Source organism: Egretta garzetta, unplaced genomic scaffold (assembly GCF_000687185.1).
Source record: "Egretta garzetta isolate BGI_Z169 unplaced genomic scaffold, ASM68718v1 scaffold51, whole genome shotgun sequence".
Lineage (NCBI taxonomy): Eukaryota > Metazoa > Chordata > Aves > Pelecaniformes > Ardeidae > Egretta > Egretta garzetta.
Window position 1 is genome coordinate 5,723,712 of NW_009258549.1, and position 20,145 is coordinate 5,743,856.

At 44.0% G+C, this 20,145-nt stretch overlaps 1 protein-coding gene across 1 annotated transcript in view; it reads left to right on the plus strand.

The window, feature by feature from the left end:
- Window positions 1–20,145, plus strand: part of GRIN2B (glutamate ionotropic receptor NMDA type subunit 2B) — a 168,705-nt gene that overhangs the window by 130,938 nt on the left and 17,622 nt on the right. The window contains exons 4-8 of the mRNA XM_035903230.1: window positions 7,229–7,437; window positions 7,750–7,921; window positions 8,593–8,746; window positions 10,307–10,432; window positions 13,344–13,573. Coding sequence (XP_035759123.1) covers window positions 7,229–7,437; window positions 7,750–7,921; window positions 8,593–8,746; window positions 10,307–10,432; window positions 13,344–13,573 — 891 coding nt within the window. The remainder of the gene's footprint in view (window positions 1–7,228; window positions 7,438–7,749; window positions 7,922–8,592; window positions 8,747–10,306; window positions 10,433–13,343; window positions 13,574–20,145) is intronic.

The following is a 20,145-nucleotide window of genomic DNA, read 5'->3' on the forward strand; positions in this document are numbered from 1 at the left end:
GCCTACATGTTTAATTGAAAGGCTATTAGAAGCAATTCCTGCTTCTGCAGGTGCAGTGAAGAAAGCAGCCTTCCCCAGGTGGTTGTGGAAGGTGAACTTGAGGTTCAGGAAGGAGTGTTGTTTCTGTGTTAATTAATTTTGCATGTGGAGCATTCACAACCATTTCTTGTCTGCTTTGGCTGATGTGGCTAATTAATCACCTTAAGTGTCTGTAAACAGGAGATTTTTGCTCTCTGTGGCATCTCTTCTCCACCTGCTGTAGATGAGCCTATGTGAGGATACAGACCTGTGGCATCACAGGAATTATACATTTGGTAATGGCAGTGATGTCAGCACTGTGTGAGAGTCATGACTTAACCAGCTTGAGTGAAGGCTAAGAGGAATGTTTTATTCTCCGGGCACTGGAAAAGGTCTTGCTGCTGAATGAGGGAAGTTTGAGCATAGGAGGTGGAGATACCAATAGCAAGAGTTTCATGTGTTCATGTGGGTTAGTTGGCGGACAGTGATAGAATGATTAAGACTGAGTTTTGACCTCTGCAGACTGAAAAGTCAAGGAGCAAAGGTTTTCCATAGAGGAATTCCTCCTCTTGCTTCTGCTTACTTTAAGGCCCCTTGACTGGAAAGGCTCACCTGGTCTCATCCTTGCTGCTCTAAGCAGCAACATCATATAGCCCCATACAAACCAGTTGTGCTTCTTCTCGACCCCATTTTAGCTGTTTTCACAGCTCCCTTCAAGCAGCTGTTCCAGAACTTCCCTCCTCTGGTGGCTACAATCCATCTTGTTTTCAAGGCAAATTTCCTCACAACCAGTTGTTCTTGTACCAAAGCTGTTTTTCTGCTTAAAATACCCTTTTCTTCCTCCCTTGTGTATCTGTCCCCCCTTTATTTATATCGAGCAGTCATATCCCCTCTTGGCTTTCATTTATCTAGGTTAAACAAGCTTTTTAATCTCCTCCTTTAAGGCAGGCTCTCTGTTCCCCTAATCGCTCAATCCAAGGTTATTGCTGATAACTAGCTTTTTTGTAAAGTTCCTCATCACTTTGCCCAAACTGAGTGTTAAACAGCATGACCTATTGCCTGCTGAGTAATTTTGGGGTGAAGAAATGTGTCAACTATGAGATCTAGAAAAAAAGGCATCAGGGTGCTGCTGTTAAAATTTGCATTTATTTTCCTCCTTATCTCTATGAAGCTAAAGTCTTCCATAATGACTTAGTTCCTGATATAACTTCTCTTGAGTAACAGTAATGACATCTCTATCCAAACTGAAAGCCAAGCCTGTGGAGCTACAGTAGATCTCCGTAGTTCAGTCCTGGTGGAGTATCTTGCACCAGCCTTCCAAAAAACTATCTCAGTCACAAATGATTCCACTTTATTCATGCATGATTTATTTCTTCACAGTCTACTGCAGCATTAAGGTTGCAACAGCATCCCCCAGGTTTACCTTTACTTTTACGTACCCTGAGCTGTGCATACTTCCATTGATGGTGTCCCAGTTATAACTGCTATTTCTATGGTGTTTCTGTTATTCCTACAGTAGCACTTTTCAGGTCCTGGCCACTTGTTCTGGTTTTCCCATGTCCTCATTCAGGATCTGTATGAACAGTACTGACAAGACTCTTACTTCTCCCTGGACTCTCCCTGCTTCCCAGAGGGGTTAGGTGTGCTTTTCCACCAGCTGTATTACCAATAACGCTACTCTTTTCCGCTTGCTGCCCAACATCCTACCTTTACCTTTTCTATATTTGATCTTCACTTTTTGATGTATTAGCTGTAAAAGCTACATAAGCTTTTTCCAGTTAACTATCTGACAGCAAAGATAAAAGGTGGGAAGTTTTCACATTTACACCAATTACAGATATTTGCTGTATGTGTTCCCTCATCCAGCTCTAGACATGTGTGTGTGTGTGTCTCCTTTTTTGCACACTATTTGTGAGCCTCATGACCTTTTCTGTATTTATCTACCTGGTGCACCCCAGAGGTGAAACCATACCATTATCTCCATTTTACACAATGTGGACTGGAGACACAGGGGTGCGGATCAGCTTCCAGAGGTCCTTGGTGGAATAGAGAATTTCTGCCTTCTAATCCATGCTCTGTGGTGTTGTCTTCGTGCTTCCCCACTGGAATGAACAAGCCCCTCAGCTCTTGGGGAAAAAAAAACCCCTGTGATAAGGGAGAAAACATTGACCTTTTGGGGAATTGCAGAAAGCATTGTGAGTTTTGAATGGTCTTTCTTTTATTCTGTAAAGGAAACCAAACTCCCTTTTTCATTTTGTATTTCTTCTATACCAGGAGTGGCAAGAAGAGAGAGAAGATTTTAAATTAAAAGAGAGTGGTGCAAGACACGGTGCAAATGGGAGCCTGAATGAAATAAAACCTGTCAAAAGACTTTGCCCAGCCATAGTTCTCCTGCAGCCTGTTGAAAAACAAGTGCCTGAAGGTTCAGGCTTTCCCCTGAACCTTCACCCCAAATATGAATGCAATGCCTCTGAGCATCTTGCCTAAGAAATGTATCTGAACATTTCTGATTTTATCCAGAATTGTATTGTGCTGCCTAGTCCTTGAAAGCCAAATTTCTAGGAGGTTTTGTTTTTCCATCTGTTGATGTTACTTAGAGGTTTCTCCAGATGCTCTTTGTGTTTTGAAGTCCTGCCTTGGCATACTAGGAGGGGCTCAGAGATTGGCTTCTGCCCTGGCTAGAACAATTTTGGAAGTTCATGGGAGTAGCTTGTACTTGTCTGTACTACCCTTCTGGGTAAGGATTTTGTAAATGATGAGACTGGTTGCTGGTCATTTGAACAGGTGGTTGCTTTTGCCAATGAGATAAGACATCCACTGAATGAGGCTACCAACTCCTCTGTGTTATAAATATCTTACTGACCTGGTAACACTGAAAAGAGCACATGCAGAAGAATAAGAAAATATACTCTTCTGGTATAAATTGCAGCAAGAAGATTTAGGTTAGACATCAGGAAAAAAATCCCTTTTTAATGGGAAGGATAGTTAAGCACTGGAATAGACTGCCCACGGAGACTGCGGGCTCTCTGTCAGTGTAAGGACAGGTTAGACAAACATCTGCCACAAATGGCTGTTACAAGCCTTTGCTTCCCTTGGGAGGAGAGAAAAGCCTCTGTTAAGAATTACTTTCAGGGAACTAATACGATACACCTTTCATTAAAGATGCGCATTAACATACTGCAGAACACTTTTATTCTGGCTGCATTATACCGCGGTTAAGGCAATTTGCCAGCCTGCTGGAAGGCTTTTGAAAGGCTCTCACTTATTTTCCCCTTGCATAGGCAATCTTACCTCTTGTCTGCATGGGATAGCTTACATACTTAGGCAAACCAACAGCATATATGATTGACTTCCTGTTCTACAATAGCTTTCACATTCTTTATTTGCAAAGGTATTGGACTTCTTCCAACAGCTTGTTATCCAAAGTAGGATCTTATATTTTAGGTAAAAGTTAGCTGCTCCCCTCCCTCAGCACCTCCAAATTCACTCCCAAACCAGACTGACTTCCTCTCTTGATAAGATCAGATGAGGTACAGGCAGAGCAAGGGGAAGTTAAGGTGAAATTCTGGCTCTTAGGAGCCTGGCATACAGGAACATACCTAGGGATTGGAGAATATGATTAGAAAGGGAATGTTAAAGATTGCTAACATCCTTAAATTTGTTGATTCTGTGACCCTCGGGGGCTCCTGGTGGGAGTTTGGATGACTAGACTCTGACTGGAGAACGCCCAGTAGGTCTTGAAACTGCAGGGTGACAAATATGTAGGATGCCTGGGATGGTTTATTTTCCCTTTTTTTTGCTGAGGCAAGCACTGAGCAAAACCTAAGTAATAACAGTTCACAAGCTGTTAATACCAAATACCCTGAGACTTCAGAAGTGCCTTGCTCTGCTCTTCACAGCTTGGCAGGTTATATTCTTTAAGGGTAGGCATCATTACCTGGACAAATCTGTGACATTTAATTCTGTTGTGGCTAACCTCTGTCCCCACAGTGAATTGCTCCTTCCCTCTCATGGCAGATTATCTAGCATACCATGCACATTCGTATTTTCTTTCTCTTGCACTGTCTCCATCCTCTGCACAGGTGATGTTTCTTATTATCCTTACTGTCCTTGTCGCATACACATTTCACCCTTCCATGCATGAGCATGTAAAGAAGTCTGCCCCCTCTTAATTCACACAACATTTTTGACTTCGCTTATTCATTTCTGTACATGTCTGCAGGTATAGGGCATGACTGGTTGATCAGGTTAGCAGTGAAATGTAGTATTTGCCCATACTCTTAAGACACTACATAACTAATTTGAAAAATTAGGTCAGAACATTCCCTTACATCCTGTTTTCCCCCTTTTTTGGACAACTTAGAATGCTTTTATTGGCATAATAAGGAAAGGATGTGTACTACTGCATTTGCAGCTTAGGTGCTTCAGCACGCAGGAGGCTGTGGCAAGACTGTCGTTGTTATCCTAATTTCATAAAGTTGTCCATGTAGTACAACACTGTGAAACGTGCCTGGCACACAGCCTTATGAACTCCCCTTTCTGTTCCAGAGAACTTCTGGGTAATTACGAGTTGGGTTTGCCTATCTGATCTAATTTATCACTTAGGGGTTTATATCATGCCTATTACCGTGATATCTAAGTGCTGCTGAGATACTGCAAGATGTCTCTTTCATCAACCACTTATTTCTATGATAAGTTAATGTTACTGAGCTGAAGTCTGGGCTGTTCTGTACAGCATCTCAATCACTGGTCCCTACTGAACCCCATGTGTGCAAGTTATTCTGCTTGTCTGTGGCTTCACTGAACTGGATTTGGGGATCTGGGCTCAGTTACTTGCAAGCTAAATTTGCACTGCAGAAATCTCTGGCTCAGTTGATAATAAATTGACCTGCTTGGTCAGTGAGTGGGAAGTCCAGGGCTGAGCAGACCCTGGGTAAGTATGTGAGTATATGCTCTTTATTCCCTCAGAAATGTGCTCTCCACATCCAGGCTTAGATATTAACATGAGTACAGACCATCTGCTGCCCTAGACCATGCTACCTGTCTTTTGTGGACAAAAGGGGCCGCCAGTTCCCAGGGCTCCCAGTCTGCCAGTTTTCACCTGCTGCTCAAAGTGGATTTAAAAATTAAAACAACTCCGCTTTGCCCACTCAAGTAACAAAAAAAAAAGAGAGAGAGAGAGGAAGATGAAAAATAGCAGTGTACCCTGTTTGCTGGTCCAAGCAGCATGAATCCAAGTTTAGAAGGAACATTAGGGGCAAGAATTCCTTGGCATTTTTTGCCAAATGCTGGTCGTAAGGGCTCTTGGGAAGTTAAGATCAGCTGCCTGGCCACTTCACCCTCTTCTTACAAAGCCCAATGCCTTGCCCTTACTGGGGTGCTGTGTTCATGCTGTGGGGATGCAAGGGGAGGCTGCAGTCTCTGGGTGATTTCTTCTGCCTTTCTTCTCCCTCCACAAGCCCCCAGAGTGGATTTTTCTTTCATGGCCAGATGAAGCGGTTGGTTGTTTGTTTTCAAAGTGACAAGTGTTTTATGTGAATTCTAGCTGCTCTCAAATGCCAAACCCCAGCTGGGCTTTGAGTTTCACAGAATAACTGCTGACACCTAATAAGCCTCTAATAAGTGCTTCTCCCTCCCGTCCTGTCATTTAAATAAATAAATGACTGAAATTTGGGGGTGGTGGGAGGTGGTGTTGGATTGCAGTGGAACGAAGCTTTTCTGTTTACCCACCAAGCAGGTACACTGCTAAGAGCAGTCATGCAAGCTTCCCACACACCCACACTGCCTCTGCCATCAAGTCAATGTGTCTCAAGCCCTGGCCTGGAGAGCCTGCTTTGAGGATTGTGCAGGAAAGTTCCTTCTAAAGCCCAGTTAGATTCTTGCCCTTTCAGCTACAGCTGCAGCCAAGGTGCTAATTAGTGTCAACTGTGATGGGGGGAATTGAGAACAAAGGCGTGGCTTTGATAGTTGAAAGTGTAGTTATGTTCAGGTTTTTTCTTTTCCTGGAATTTTTGCAAGGAATGTTCAACCAGGGGCAGCGGGTGTGCTACATGTATCGTCTCTTCAGGGACTGGAGTGGCTTCAAAACAACTCTTATTTGTGGCAGTAGGTATAAGGCAACTGAGTCCCATCCCCCTTTTCTGACCACTGAAGATATGATCTCTGTTTGCTTAAGAAATGGAAAATGAAAATATATAAAGTCGCAATATATACTTACAGAAAAATAGCAAGATTAAAAAAAATCATAGATGCTCTTTGAGTTTATTTTTCATGTGTCAGAAACACAGATTTTATTTTTCATCTGTCAGAAACACAGAACAATTCCTTGTTTCTGGCTAAGCTATGTAATCAAGTCACTGTGAAAGGGCAAGAGCAGGCATTTCAGTAAGCCCTTAGCAGGGGATAGTAAGAACTACTGTTAGCAAGCATCTCTGTCTATGTTCTTCTCCTGTGAAGACACTTCTGAAAATGCAGAACAACTCCCTCTTCAGTTGCCTGTCTCTTGGAAGAACTCAGTCCTGATTAGGAATGGGGAACCTTTTTCTAGAAGAAGGAGTTATTTCTGGACAAAATCAACTTTGGCTAAAATGAATCTAATTATTTGATGAACTGCACAGAAAACAAATGATAAATTTGTTAAAATTTATTTAACAAATTTATTATTTTAACAAATTTATTATTTAACAAATTTATTTATTTATTTAAGATAAAATTTTGAAAAAATAAAGTTCTTTTTTGACTTTTTCAAGTGATGTATTTAAATTTCTCTGTTTCAAAATTACATTTTATTTCAGCTTTTGTATATATTTCTCTTTTTTAGCAGGAATAAACCCCATTTTTATTGTGGCTGGACTAGTAGGCTGAAGGCAACTTTTCAGGAGACAACAAGCTCTGTTGCTGTTCTTTGTCTGAGAAAGTTGAAAGACATCATGTCTGTTTGACCATGGTGATGGTATCCCCCGGTCATCCACTCACTGTCCCAGAGGGTGAGACCATCAGAGAGATGAGAAAACCCAGACAACTTTCTTGTTCTCCACTTTGTTTGAACCCACTTACTCAGAGCCTTCTCCCCAGAAATGTCCTCATCTTACTTGAGCCATGAGCTTGGGTACTCCAGTGTGGTTCGCATGCCCAGGTCTGTGGGAGCTGTTGTTGATGTAGAGAGATGGAGCAGCTAGAAGTCTATCTTCTGTGGTTTGTGTCTCCACAGGTGGGGAAATGGAAGGAAAAAAAGTTGCAGATGAAGTATTACGTGTGGCCCCGCTTTGAGCTGTATCCTGACTCTGAGGAACGCGAGGATGATCACCTGAGTATTGTGACCTTGGAAGAGGCACCATTCGTCATTGTGGAGAATGTGGATCCCCTAAGTGGCACCTGCATGAGGAACACGGTCCCTTGCCAAAAACGCATAGTGACTGAGTATGTACCCCTGTTTTTTTCTCCTCCTATTGGGGTCTCCCTTCTCAGCAGAATTTAGAGAGTTGTTGGGCCAATATTCTCATACCCTGATAATCCTTTTTATAAAAGTCACCTCCATTTGCCCAGCCTGGCCTGTGTCCATTCATGATTGGCCCCACTGGGCAAATCATCATATTGTGTCCCTTCACCCTCCAGCATAGATAGCACAAGTGAAATTCTCTATGTGTGGGAGGGGGAGTGCATACTGACAACAGAAGGGAGTTAAGGGAGTTTTCCCCAGTCTTTTAACCCATTATTGTTGTGACGGTTCAGGAACAAAACCGATGAGGAGCCAGATTACATGAAGAAATGTTGCAAGGGGTTCTGCATTGACATCCTCAAGAAAATCTCAAAGTCTGTCAAGTTCACCTATGACCTCTACTTGGTGACTAATGGCAAGCATGGGAAAAAGATCAATGGGACGTGGAATGGAATGATTGGAGAGGTCAGCAACGAAGGGAGGGCATGGTGGGCTTCATCCCTGGGCTGGGTGACATGGGTCAGGTCTGGTTTCCCAATATTATTGGATCCTCTTCTGGGGAAGGAACAGCGGTGACGCTATAGAAATGATTGGCCTGGATCCTTTCTGGGCACTGGGTGAATTAATCTGCTCTGCCACTCTGACCGTGACTACCTTTCCTATTCAATGATTAATTATTATTCTCTATAGTGTCACAAATTTGGCCTTCACAGTCAAAGAAAGAGGGTGATATCCATGCACCAGAGAGGCTGCAACCTAGATTATGCTTAGATCATATATAAGGTACATAAAGAATGAAATAAGACTTTGCAGTGTTAGAGGGAGGAGAAAGCAAGGACAGAAAAATGAGATAAGATGTCTTCTCAGTGGATGATGTGTTTATCCTAAGACCTCTGCGGATTTATTTTTTATACGCATACCAGCTTTGAGGGGAAGATTAATGTCTCCAGATTTCCTGAAAGACGAAGGTGTCCTGATGAAAGATTAGAAAGGAGAGATGATAGAAACAATATAGAGAATGGGATTACAGGAGTAAAAGGACTGTGTGGAAAGGCAGGAAGGTGAGAAGGGGCTTGGCTGTGGTGCTTGAGAGGTGCCTCAGGTCTGTGTGTGATCTCTTCCTTTCCTTCCTCCAGGTTGTCACCAAACGGGCCTATATGGCTGTGGGATCCCTCACCATTAATGAGGAGCGTTCAGAAGTGGTGGATTTCTCTGTGCCCTTCATTGAGACGGGAATCAGCGTCATGGTGTCACGTAGCAATGGAACTGTCTCACCTTCTGCCTTCTTAGGTATCATTTTATTCTAAAATTAAAACTTCACCCAGTGTTCCTCAAAAATTAGGTGAAGGTTGTTTGTGATTCTTAGCCTGAAAGTCCCTTTTTGGGAGTACCTGTGGGACAGGTATATAAAAATGAACTGTGATGCTTTAGTTCTAAATCCCAAGCAAGCAAAATCCAGGCAAATGCAAACAGGCACTTGCCTAGGAGTTCCAAGGCATTTCTCAGCAATTGTATGCCTAATCCCAGCAAAGAACAGGCTCACTCAGAGTTGTCACCTACTCTGTAGCACGTGGCTTCCCAGTGACTCAACTAATAGCATGTTCAGGGAGCGTAAGCCAGAAGAAAATTGATTCAAACCTTATAGCTTGTATGCCATAGTACTTAGTGATAACAATTAGCAATAAATTGTTGCACTTTCAGAGACATTATTAGTAAAGAAGGTATTAGCTTGACCCTCCCTTGACAGAGTAACTGGTAAAAGTTAGAGATCTAATAGAGCTTTTCAAGAAGAGCTGAGCCATCAGTTCTGTCCTGACACTGTGTCTTCCAATAAAGTGATTTCTAATGTCCTTCAGTGGCGGAGGGTGATCAGAGAATGCAGAAATGGTACTGCATTTCCCCAAGACATCCATGCCTTCCTAGTACCTACTATTTGGTTTTATAAAATGCTTTATGATGCAGCAAACACAGTATATGAGTTATATAATTACTGTCTGCTCTCTGCCAGCATCCTGAGAACATTTACAAACAGAAGTAACTTTATATGGGTAAAAAATTTTTTTCAAACCTCTTTAAGTAGGAGTAGTCATGAAATGACTACTCACTCTTTAGGATTTTTTGCCTTTAGCCAAGACCACCAGTATGGCTGGGGTATGTAAAAGCAATGATAAAGTTAACTCCCAACATTTTAGATTGGAATTTAACTGAGGTTGCAATATTGGCTATAGTCTGGGGCAAAGTTCTAAGTTTCTTTGATCTGGTTCAGTCCCATCTTTATCTGTTCAGGCTGGGAGAAGGAGAAACCCTGGCAGAGATCAAACACTTGCAGAATACAAACGCTAACATTTCTAGAATGAGCCAGTGTTCCCATTGCTACAGGAATGGAATAGCTGAAAAACTACTATCATTATGGCTGAACCTCAGAAATTTGGAGATGCTCTTTGGCTCAATAGCATCTTGAAAGTTGGATGCTTGTCTGAAACTCTGCCAGTTCTGCTTGATTTTCCCCACTCTCTCCAGATGGTGCTGGAGGACTTCCTGGGAACAATCTTTTATCAATGCATTTTATTTAATCAATGCATGCCACAATGGCTGCTTGCAGTTCCAGATGGAGCCGTGTGTCACAAATGTAACAGTAAGAGGAATGCAGTCATTACAGAGACAGAAACTACACTTCTCCCAATTCAAGAAGTTTTTCAGACTCGAGTCGAAGGCTTTGTTGAAACTTCTGTTTTTCCCCAGCCCAGTTTGTCCCACACTCTCACTGGGGTGCTCCGGAGAGCAAAGCGGGTGCGGGTGGGGTGAGGTGGTGTATCAGGTCTTCCACCATGATTTTCTCTTCCTCTCCAGAGCCTTTCAGTGCTGATGTATGGGTGATGATGTTTGTGATGCTGCTTATCATCTCTGCGGTGGCTGTCTTCGTTTTTGAGTACTTCAGCCCTGTGGGCTATAATCGGTGCCTTGCTGATGGCAGAGGTAAGGGGAGTCCCTCCTTGCCATGATCTCTCATTTCCAATCCCAGCTCCTTTGTTGGGGTGTTCCCTTTGCCTTGAACATGATATGAATCTGGCCCCCTCTGAGCTGTGTATTTGGGCAGGGATAGAGGTGGAAAAAAGGCTCTGAAGAGAGCGTATGTGTATAATGGATAATTTGCTTGGCTCAGGAGGCAGAGCTGTGTTGCCTTTCATCTCTAAAGCACGCACCAGTTCCAACTCATTTCTCATTGAGGGGAAATGGGTCCTGGTAGCCAGTGCTGGCAGTGCCTGTGGTGCTGCACTCTCTGAGGCAATCAGAGGGCTCAGTGCTGTCAATCCATCCTTCAATGCTACGTCTCCCCAGAGAGCAAGTGCTCTGTCCTCCAGCCTCCACATCTGTCACCTGGGCATGTCCCTCCCCTACTTGTCTCTCTGGCATGCTAAGGCCAGCTGAGAAAGCGGGAAGGTCATTTTCCTGGGAGTAGGTGATGGATTATTTTGCAAGGGCAGCAGGAAAAATGGGAACAAGTGAATGACCCATCTCTGTGGCTTTGATCTTTGGAAGACAGCCCAATGAGTTCATGAGAGGTTGGACAGACAGCCTGAGGGACAGCCTTTTTTGCCTTATTGGCATTAAGACAATTAGCAAGTTGAGCCGTCTGTCATCTCCATATCCCCTTCTCTGTCACCCCCTGATGAATCAGCCCCTCAAACTTTTCTGGGTTTATTGGTCCATTCAGAATAGTGGGAGAGAGACAGGTCTTGGTAAACACGCCCATTTGCTCCCCAGTCTAGTGCTTTGAGTGAAATTATGCCATCAAATTAGGGAGGAGTGAAAAAAAAAAAGTGTTAATGAGAATGCAGTCAGAACCACATATGTGGGGAAGTGGAGAACTTCTCTTTTAACAGGGAGCTGTGGAGAGCCTTTATGGCAACTGATCGTAACCACATGGATCTGTGGACACAAGTAAATACTGTTAAACCTGTGAGTCTCCTGAGACATATCAATACAGATGTGGAACTGGAAGCAGTTCTTAGTACAGGTGTGCAGTCGTGCAGTTATTAAGTTAGCTGAACTGCAGCTGCAAGTATCAATATTTCTGAGTAATTATGAACAGTACTGCATGATCAGGCAGATATTATCCCTGACAGTTGTAACTTGAAGATGTAGAAATCAGCTGCAGACACTGCAATGCTTGTTTGGTAATTAGCGTTCTGGCTAATGTTACTTTGACTGCATTTGAACTAGTCTACGACATTACACCCTTGCCTCCCATACCTGCATTTTCCATTTATGGACACCAAGATTTTCTTTCCAGGATTAGGTGGGCATGCCCTGATCTAACCCCTAAATGATGTTCGGTTGTTGTTGGGGTGCTAGAAGTTGGAGAGCTTAGAAGGATTCCGGGTCCCTGGTTTGGAGCGGAGGCTCCCATTGCTGTCTTGCTTTGTGGCTGACAAAGTAACTGTGAAAGCATGTGGGGTGAGCAGTGGAGAGACGAAGGCTTTAAGAGGGAACGTCTCAAGATTTACTTACACCTTACAGTTCCCACTGATGAATTTCAGGCCTTACTGTGTCTCAGGGCTCTTTACGTAGAGAGGGTTCTAAAGCTACTACTCCAGCATGTCTCCCCAGCATCCAGAAGCTCCAGTTTTGCCAGGTGATGATTCCGCTTTGAACTTGGTGTGCAGTTCCCAGGGTGCAAAATGAACCCCTTACACATTTCAGTTGTGTTTAGAGTAACACAGTTAGTGTTTTCAGATGTTCTATGCTATTCCCTGCTCAGAAGTTTGGAGTGTCAGAACTTTCTTCCCTTTTATTTCCCTGCTGGAGCCAACCTTAACCACAGGCAGTAGCAGTAGGCACCAGTTGGCCTACCCAAGGGAGGAGATAAAGCATGGGATTCTAACCCAAAAGGTTACAGAGACAGGTTGGCACCACTGGAGAAGTGACAGACCCTTGAACTGTGCCAGAGGGCTCTCATCCTAAGAGGGTCATCTTGGTGTTTGAAGCAGAATTCTTGGAGTAATTGCATCTGCAGTCTCCCTGACAGCTCCTTTTGTGCTCAAGTTGAGCAAATTTTGGTTTGGGTTCCCACTAATGGAACCAACATATGCTGGGGATCTGAAACTGCTGGGAGTCTGGCAGGATTTCAGGCCTAGTGCTTCATGAGCACACATGGCTTTTGGGGTATGAGTGAGCTTACGCGCTGAAAAGTGAATAAGAGGAAAATAGCAGCTTTTAAAACACTTAATCTGCTCCTGGACTGTCTGGGGCAGAGCTGCTGATTTTCCTGAAGTAGACCATAGTATATGTCACTGTTATGTACCTTAGACACAGAAGATGGGGAGAGGGAGCTGTGTTCTTCTCTGGCTTGTGTGTCTTCAACAGACTGGGTAATGAAACCTTCTTGCAGAGGTATTTGTAGTGCCCTGTTATTTCAGATAGTGCTCTTCCTTGCACCTGTACAAGTACAGTGAAGGCCATGTTTTGCACAGGTGTATGCTGGGATTTCAAGGACAACATCACCGTTGAATAGCTAGCAACGAGGATAGAGTTTTTGTGAGCAAACTCTATTTCTGGTGACAACACTTGAACCAAAATGGAATGTTTGGGCTTTTAGATACTCCAATCAGAGACAAAAAAAGCCCTTGTATAAGTCTTCAGCGGAAATCTTTGAGACAGAATAAGTATGGAAGCCTGAGGACCTTTTAAAAAAGTCATTTTTCAGGGTCGCACTTCACTGAGATATGGTGTCATGAACACAGGGGAGTGCAGCTGCAGACATTCATCTCACATGTGTGAATAGATACTGCTCTTAACTCTGAAATGAAGATGCCTATGTGAATAGAAATGCAGACCACTTACTCTGAGATGCTCACTGTGGGATCCTGTTTCTCAATCACTCTAGAGCCAGGAGGTCCCTCTTTCACCATTGGCAAAGCTATCTGGTTGCTGTGGGGGCTGGTGTTCAACAACTCCGTGCCAGTGCAGAATCCCAAGGGTACCACTAGCAAGATCATGGTGTCGGTGTGGGCCTTCTTCGCTGTCATCTTTCTGGCCAGCTACACTGCCAACCTGGCTGCCTTCATGATCCAAGAGGAATATGTGGACCAGGTGTCTGGCTTGAGCGACAAAAAGGTAATGGATCCACCCAAACCCCCAAAGCAGCCTTTTCCACAGAAGAGGCTGCTCTACCCTCTCTTCTTTGCTTTTACTGGGAAAGCATTCGGTTTTTTTGAGAGTCACATCATAGCTTTAGTCCTTAGTTTAAATAGCACAACTGCTCCTTGTTGGTATTCAGTTGCGGCTTTACATGTTTTAAGTGCTTCAGGAATGAATTAGAAACAGAACTGAACTGTGCTTACTTGCATGATCCCAAACCACACCTTGACTGTCAGCAAGAAATGAATTAATAGAGCTTTGGAGACAATGTGTAAAATGGCTGTAAACTGTTTTTTCAGGAGGAAATAATTTGTGCAGGAACACTGGCCATTAGGCTAGCAAATATAGTTTGTTAGTTTATTCTGGGGACAAGTTCTGCCCATGGGGGTTTATCAGCATGGCTTTGATGATTTACTATTGCTTGTGTTTGAAGTTATACTGTCATTTTTTCCAGACCTTTGGAAGCTTAGCACAAGAAATTGTTTCCTGTTCAGAGTGCGTTTTGCTGCCTTGTTTACATGCACTGCATTTTGTCTGCGCAGAGCATTTGCTTTTGCTGGGCTCTGCACACTGAGGATTTTGAGGAGATTGCTCATGCATGCAGGGTAGCACTGTTTGGTTCATGAGGGTCTGAAGCTTTGCACACTGCTTTATTTTTGTTCTGTGGCAAGGTTACTCACAAGGAATTGAGTGTTGTGAGGCTCAATTGCCCATGCTGAATTTGTTACTCGATCACTGGGGTTGCTTAAGGGGTCATGCCATTGCAGGGCCACCAAACAGCAATAGGTCACACATGCTGCTATTGGGGATAGCAGGAAGAAGAGGACTGCAAGTGTGCGTTTGCTACTGCTAGACTGGTTATAGTTACTGTCTCTTGTGTCCCCCATGATAGTCTAGAAATCAATGGTGTCCTGTCCACCCGTATATACAGTGTCCTGTGCAGCAGGTTGGAAATTCTGTGGTGGATTAATTTTGAAGAGGTTTTTTTTTCCCTTTTGTTGTTTTTTCCTGGAATGAAATATGACACAGAATAATACAATCCGTGCAGAAGTGCTCCTGTTATTTGTTTTAATTTCAACCTCTATTTGTTTCATGCTGTCTCCGCATTTGCAGTGTGCTGTGTTGAGGGGGGCAGGGAGGGGGGGATGCTTTTCTTTGAGGTGGAGGTTTTTGCGGAGACTCTGTAGAAGCCGTGGACTTCCTCAGACTGAAAGGCACTGTTCAAAACCAGCCAGCCCTATCAGCGTTAACATTAGTTTGTCATCATTAGGTTTTCAACTGTCTGAGCTAAATGGGATAGTTCATAGCTGTGATCTATTGTTTCAGGCTGTGCCTAGGCTCATGGAGAGAGCCATGCTTTCATTCTCATGTTTTCCAAGATATTCCTCATACCTGCAGAGATATGTGCATGAAATACCAAATGAAAGTGGTAACTCCTGGAGCTTCACAGAGCCTTTGGATACAAGTCTCTGGGTGTATTTTAGTTGATTTCACCATAGGGCTGCCTGTGTGTGTTGGATTGAGGTCATTTTCTTCTACTTTTCTTTGCCAACATACCTGTATTTGCTTTTGCTATCCTAACGCATATGTGCTTTGTTTCTTGAGGAAGAGAAAGGCCACAGTACATACTCAGATCGTTGTGGTACACCTCAAACACAGCTACTGGTGCAAGTGCAATGTTTGGATAAAATTATGATCTACCAGAGCATCTGGAATCAGATAAAAATTGGCTGGTAAAAACAGAAGGCCAACTGCTGCCTCTGGGGAATAAAGGCAGGTGGGAGTATCTCCATCCAAAAGACATGAGTGAATGAGCTTGATCTACTGGGCTCATGGATTTCCACTCTCTGGACATGCAGAGGGTCCTGCAGAATTTGAGAGCAGCCATTCAGGCGTCTATCACACTGCTTCAGATGCCCTGATTTGGGAGGGATTCAATCTTCTGAATCTCCTTTTTTCCTGCTTCCAAAGCCCGCATACTGCTTGCAATTCACTCACCCCCTCAATGCACTGCTTGGCCAGGGTGCAGGGTGAAGCCATGTGCAGGGGAGATTGGAGGTGTGCTCTCCTCTTCCTCCGTTTATCCTGACTCCTTAAATTAGCCGGTTCAGACTTTCAAAGGATGCAGTCACTCACCAGTCCCAGGTGGCCAAGAGGAACAACTATAGCTTCCAGTCTCTCTTATGTGTGTGATCTGGTGTCCACAGCAGAAGTGAGGCAGATCAGCCTCCTGGCCTGCTACATCAGCTGGCAAGGACAGCTGCATCCAGCACAAGGAGTCAGCAAAGGATGCAATCCAAGCTGACAAAGGGCTAGTTATTTTAAGGGATATTATGCCTACTTGCCTAGACCCAGATCTGCTTGCAAATGTCTTTGTAGCATGACGGTACCTGGGGAAGGTGTCCCACTGGCGCTGTACAGCAGCCAAAATGCCAGATGCACTCACAAAATCCATTACTGTGCCTGGCTGGGGAATGCTTGTCAAGGTCAGGCTGGCCACACCCCATGACAGCCACCTTGAGGGTCTCCTTGGACCCTCTTCCTTGGGCCTTGCCTGGGAAGAGCTGCTCCGAGAGGTGCCTATGACTGCCAACCTGCCGCTTCCCCGGAAAAGTGGGCTGAAAGGCTCCGGGCTGTCTAAGGACTTGGATGGTGCCTTGGCTGCTCCCCAGCATTTACTTCCTAATGACATGCAAGACAGTGACTAACGTCATGTCCCCGCTGCGCTGTGTGGATGCTTGAGCGGGCCTGTCTGAGCTGGTCTGTGCTAGGGTAGCGTGTTGGACCGAGGGCAGCTGGGGGCTCCCTGTGCTGAGCTCAGTGGCCTCTGCCTCTCTCTCTCCGGCCCAGGGGATGCTCACCCTGCTGAGTGCCACCCCTTTGTGCTCAGCTGGCCCCAAACTGGTGCCAGAGCTGACCCAGGAACCCACCTCACCGTGGCTGTTGATTCTCCCATGTTAACCCTTGCAGTTGCGAAACCATACGTCAAGCCGCGGCTCTTCACGCTGGTGCAGCTGCGGGCAGTTTGAGGGAGGAGAAGCCCGCTCCTCCCCGAGAGCAGCACTGGCCCCGTGAGTCCTGCAGGCAAAGAGCTGCCCTGGCAGCATCTCCCTCCCTTTCAGCTCCCTGGGCTGGCAGCATGCCGGATCGCTCTCCCCCTGCCCGGATGCCAACCCAGAACCCGCCGCCTCCGCCAGTTCACCTTGTGCGGTGGAGCTGCTGGATGCAGGGGTAGAGCCATGCTGGCCGGGTCAGGTCCCTGGCCGGAGCTCTGCCCCTTGGCAGCAGTGTTGGCGAGCCCAGCCAGAGCATCCTTGCATGCACTGCCAGCCTGCACCCATCTGGGGTGTGTGTGTGGGGCTGCTATGGCCCCGACCCCCTGCAAAAGCCCTGCTGGTAAGGTGGCCTGTCGCAGAATACTGCAGTCGGCTCCTGGGTCTGGATTTCATCTGACTGTAATCAGGAGATATAACCCAATTTCCAATAAGGGGAGAGCTTCAGACACATTAGAGAAACAAGTGCCTGCGGTATTTCAGTCTAACGAAGGCAATAAATACAGGAAAGATTATATAAAATGGACTAATGTGTGAAATAATCTAATAGCTATACGTAATTTCCATTCATATACAGTAGTAATAGAATAAAAGCAAATGTGGGCAGCCAGCAGGGCATTTAAATAAAATAATTTAGAATGCAGTAGGTTAATAATAATAAAAAAATAGTATCCATGCCTATAAATTAGTTGGAAATGCCAAAGAAGCTAATAAAGTATCAAAATAGTAATTTTGTAATTGACATAAAAAGGAGAGAAATGGATTTCTGCATGCCTGCAAATTAATATAAATTGCTGAAATTTCACACATATTTGACTTATTTGCTTTTTAAGATGTTAATGAAATGTTGAGACAAAGGGCTTGTTTCTATGCCACATAGGTCAGCTATTTTTTTCAATAGATATGCTTTTTTCCCAAAAAATTAAGTTTGTGAGTTAAAACTGGCCAATATTTTTACTGAAAAAAATCTGGGGAGAGCATAAGACAGCAGAGGGAAATTCTGGTATTTGCCAAAGTAGCTCATTTTAGTCTACTTGAAACAAAATACTTTGTTTGATATTTCTGACATGTATTTTTGACTTGTCATTTTCTAAAGGCACTCCTCATAAAATTGACCTACATTTTATAAAAAAAAAGGAAAATGAAGATTTTTTCTGTAACAAAGGAAAGGGACAGAAGGAGATAATTGGAAGACAAAACAACACATGTTATTCCGAGGTGAATGAAACATTTCAGGTTGATGCAAAGCAAAAGTCTCACTGAAAAAACCTGCAAAGAAGGATCTGCTGTATTTCTGCATTAGTAGATGCTTGGCCATGAAACTGAAAAATGAATTATTTTCCACATTGTACTCTGCGGCACATTAAATCTAAATTATACAAGGATCCCAGATATGCAGAACACTTAAGCATGTGCTTAACTTTGCGCTCATGAGTGGCGACATTAAAGTCAATGGGCTATTACTCACTTGATGGAAGTTAGATGCTTTTCTGAGCTTGAGACTTTTGTACATCAAATAACTGTGCTGGAGAAGTCTAGGAAAAACACAGAGCGGGTATATCTGTCAGCAAGAAATTTTCCAAGGGGACCAAAATTGGGGGTCAGTCTTGCACCTTGTAAGGGTCTGCAAGGGGAAGATTGTCTAACTGGATGGCTTGGAGGCAGTACAAATCTTCCACGGGATTGCTCATTTACTGTCAACGGGCTTTTGTGGTACTTCCACACATTGCTGCACGACACAAAGGAAGTTTTATGTGGCGGTGTCCAAAAGCAGAAAATAGACAGTCCTTTCACCAGCAGTATGATTTTTATTGTCAGGAGCCCTTTGTGGACATATGAGTTAGTTAGACAGAAGTAAGACCATGCCACTTCCAATTCTGTCCTCTTGTAATAAATCAGAACCTTTTTTAAAATGCAGAGACTCCAATGCACCTTGCTTGACCAAAACCCAAAAAATTAAGTCCCCAAACCCCCAAACATTATACTATGGGGTAGAGTTGAATTTCTTACCAGAGTGCTTCTCTGGGAGCACATCTTCCTGTAAGTAAGTTGAACTGAGTTCAGTCTTTTGCTTAAATATGACCTTTATATATAACATTAGTGGTGCCAACTAGTGCTTAATATAACAAACATTGGTTCATAGTGAAGCGTGAAAAAACTCAGACTTCTGATGATAGTCAGAAATTTTATGCCTTAAAATCTAATGATTTCTCTGCACCTCTGTAAAATCATCAGTTACTATAGTATGAACTATGTATAGATACTATATAGTGCAGTATACATCTGTATATGCATATATATAACATATACATATTATGCTAAAGTCTTCATAAGTAAATAGCTATTAAAATAGCTACAGCATACAGTATGTTAGTAATAGACCTTTCTAACTGGTGACTTACATTTAATGTGTACATAAACATGATCTCAGATAATTTTTTACAGTTGTAGATGGGTACATCTATTATGGATTTAGTCATCCTGCACTCTCTGGAATGGCACGGTTTTTATGCTTTCCGAGATCCTTGGAACAAACCTCTGTGCCTATGTATGTGCTAAAAAGTGATTCAGGAGTTTTAAGGCTATAAATGTTTAAAGTCAGTGGGTTTTCAAGCATGTTTTTTCTCCCCCCTCTTCAGTCCTACTTTCTCTGTCATTCTCCCTCTTTTTTTTTAAGCTCAGTGCTGCGTGGCGCAGAGCGGCAAGGAGGCTGCGATATGCTTTAGCTTTGACTCAGTCTCTCAGGATTCTCTCTTTTCTGTTGATCTGGAGGGATTTAATGGCAGTAAAAACTTGTAATGGGACTCTTCAGGATTAGTGCCAGTTAAAATGCAGTTTAGTTGGGAACTTAAGCAGGTAAGATACAGGGGGAGGAGATACTCAGAGTCGGACGGTAGGCTTAATTCATCCTTGCTGGAAGGGGAGAAATGCAGCCCCCTTGGGCTTTGCTGGTGGCAGGGGTGGGAGTCGCTGGATGAGGGATGTTGGCGATGGGGCCGGGGCACGGTCCTTAGCTTGCAGCTTTTGCATTCCCCCCCTGCGCCGTCCTGGCCTTTCCCAGGGCACGGCCACCACTGACTATTCCTTTTCATCTTCCTTTTCACCAGCTCTTGGGGCTAACCCTTTGGAGGCTATGGGCAAATTTGGTCACTTCTGTGATAATTGTTTGGCACCCTGGAAAAAGCCATCTTCAGAGAGTTACGTAAGGGGGGGAGCAAGGGGGGGGGGGCAAAGGATTGTCCTGCTTCTCGCGTCAGTGTAAGTCAGCAGAGAGGGAAGCAATGAATATTTTTATTTATTATTTATACAGTGCCATAAATGTACTTGGCACGCTGTAGTCAAATAAAAGACAATGGCCCTGCCACCAGGATTTGGCAGCCTGAGAGATGAGAGCTGTCCTCCTTCATCCGAATGATCAAGGCTGAATTGCTGGTGAGGAGGGGGTGGGAGGATGTGACCTACATGATTAAAAAAAAATACAACAGTCCCCGTCCC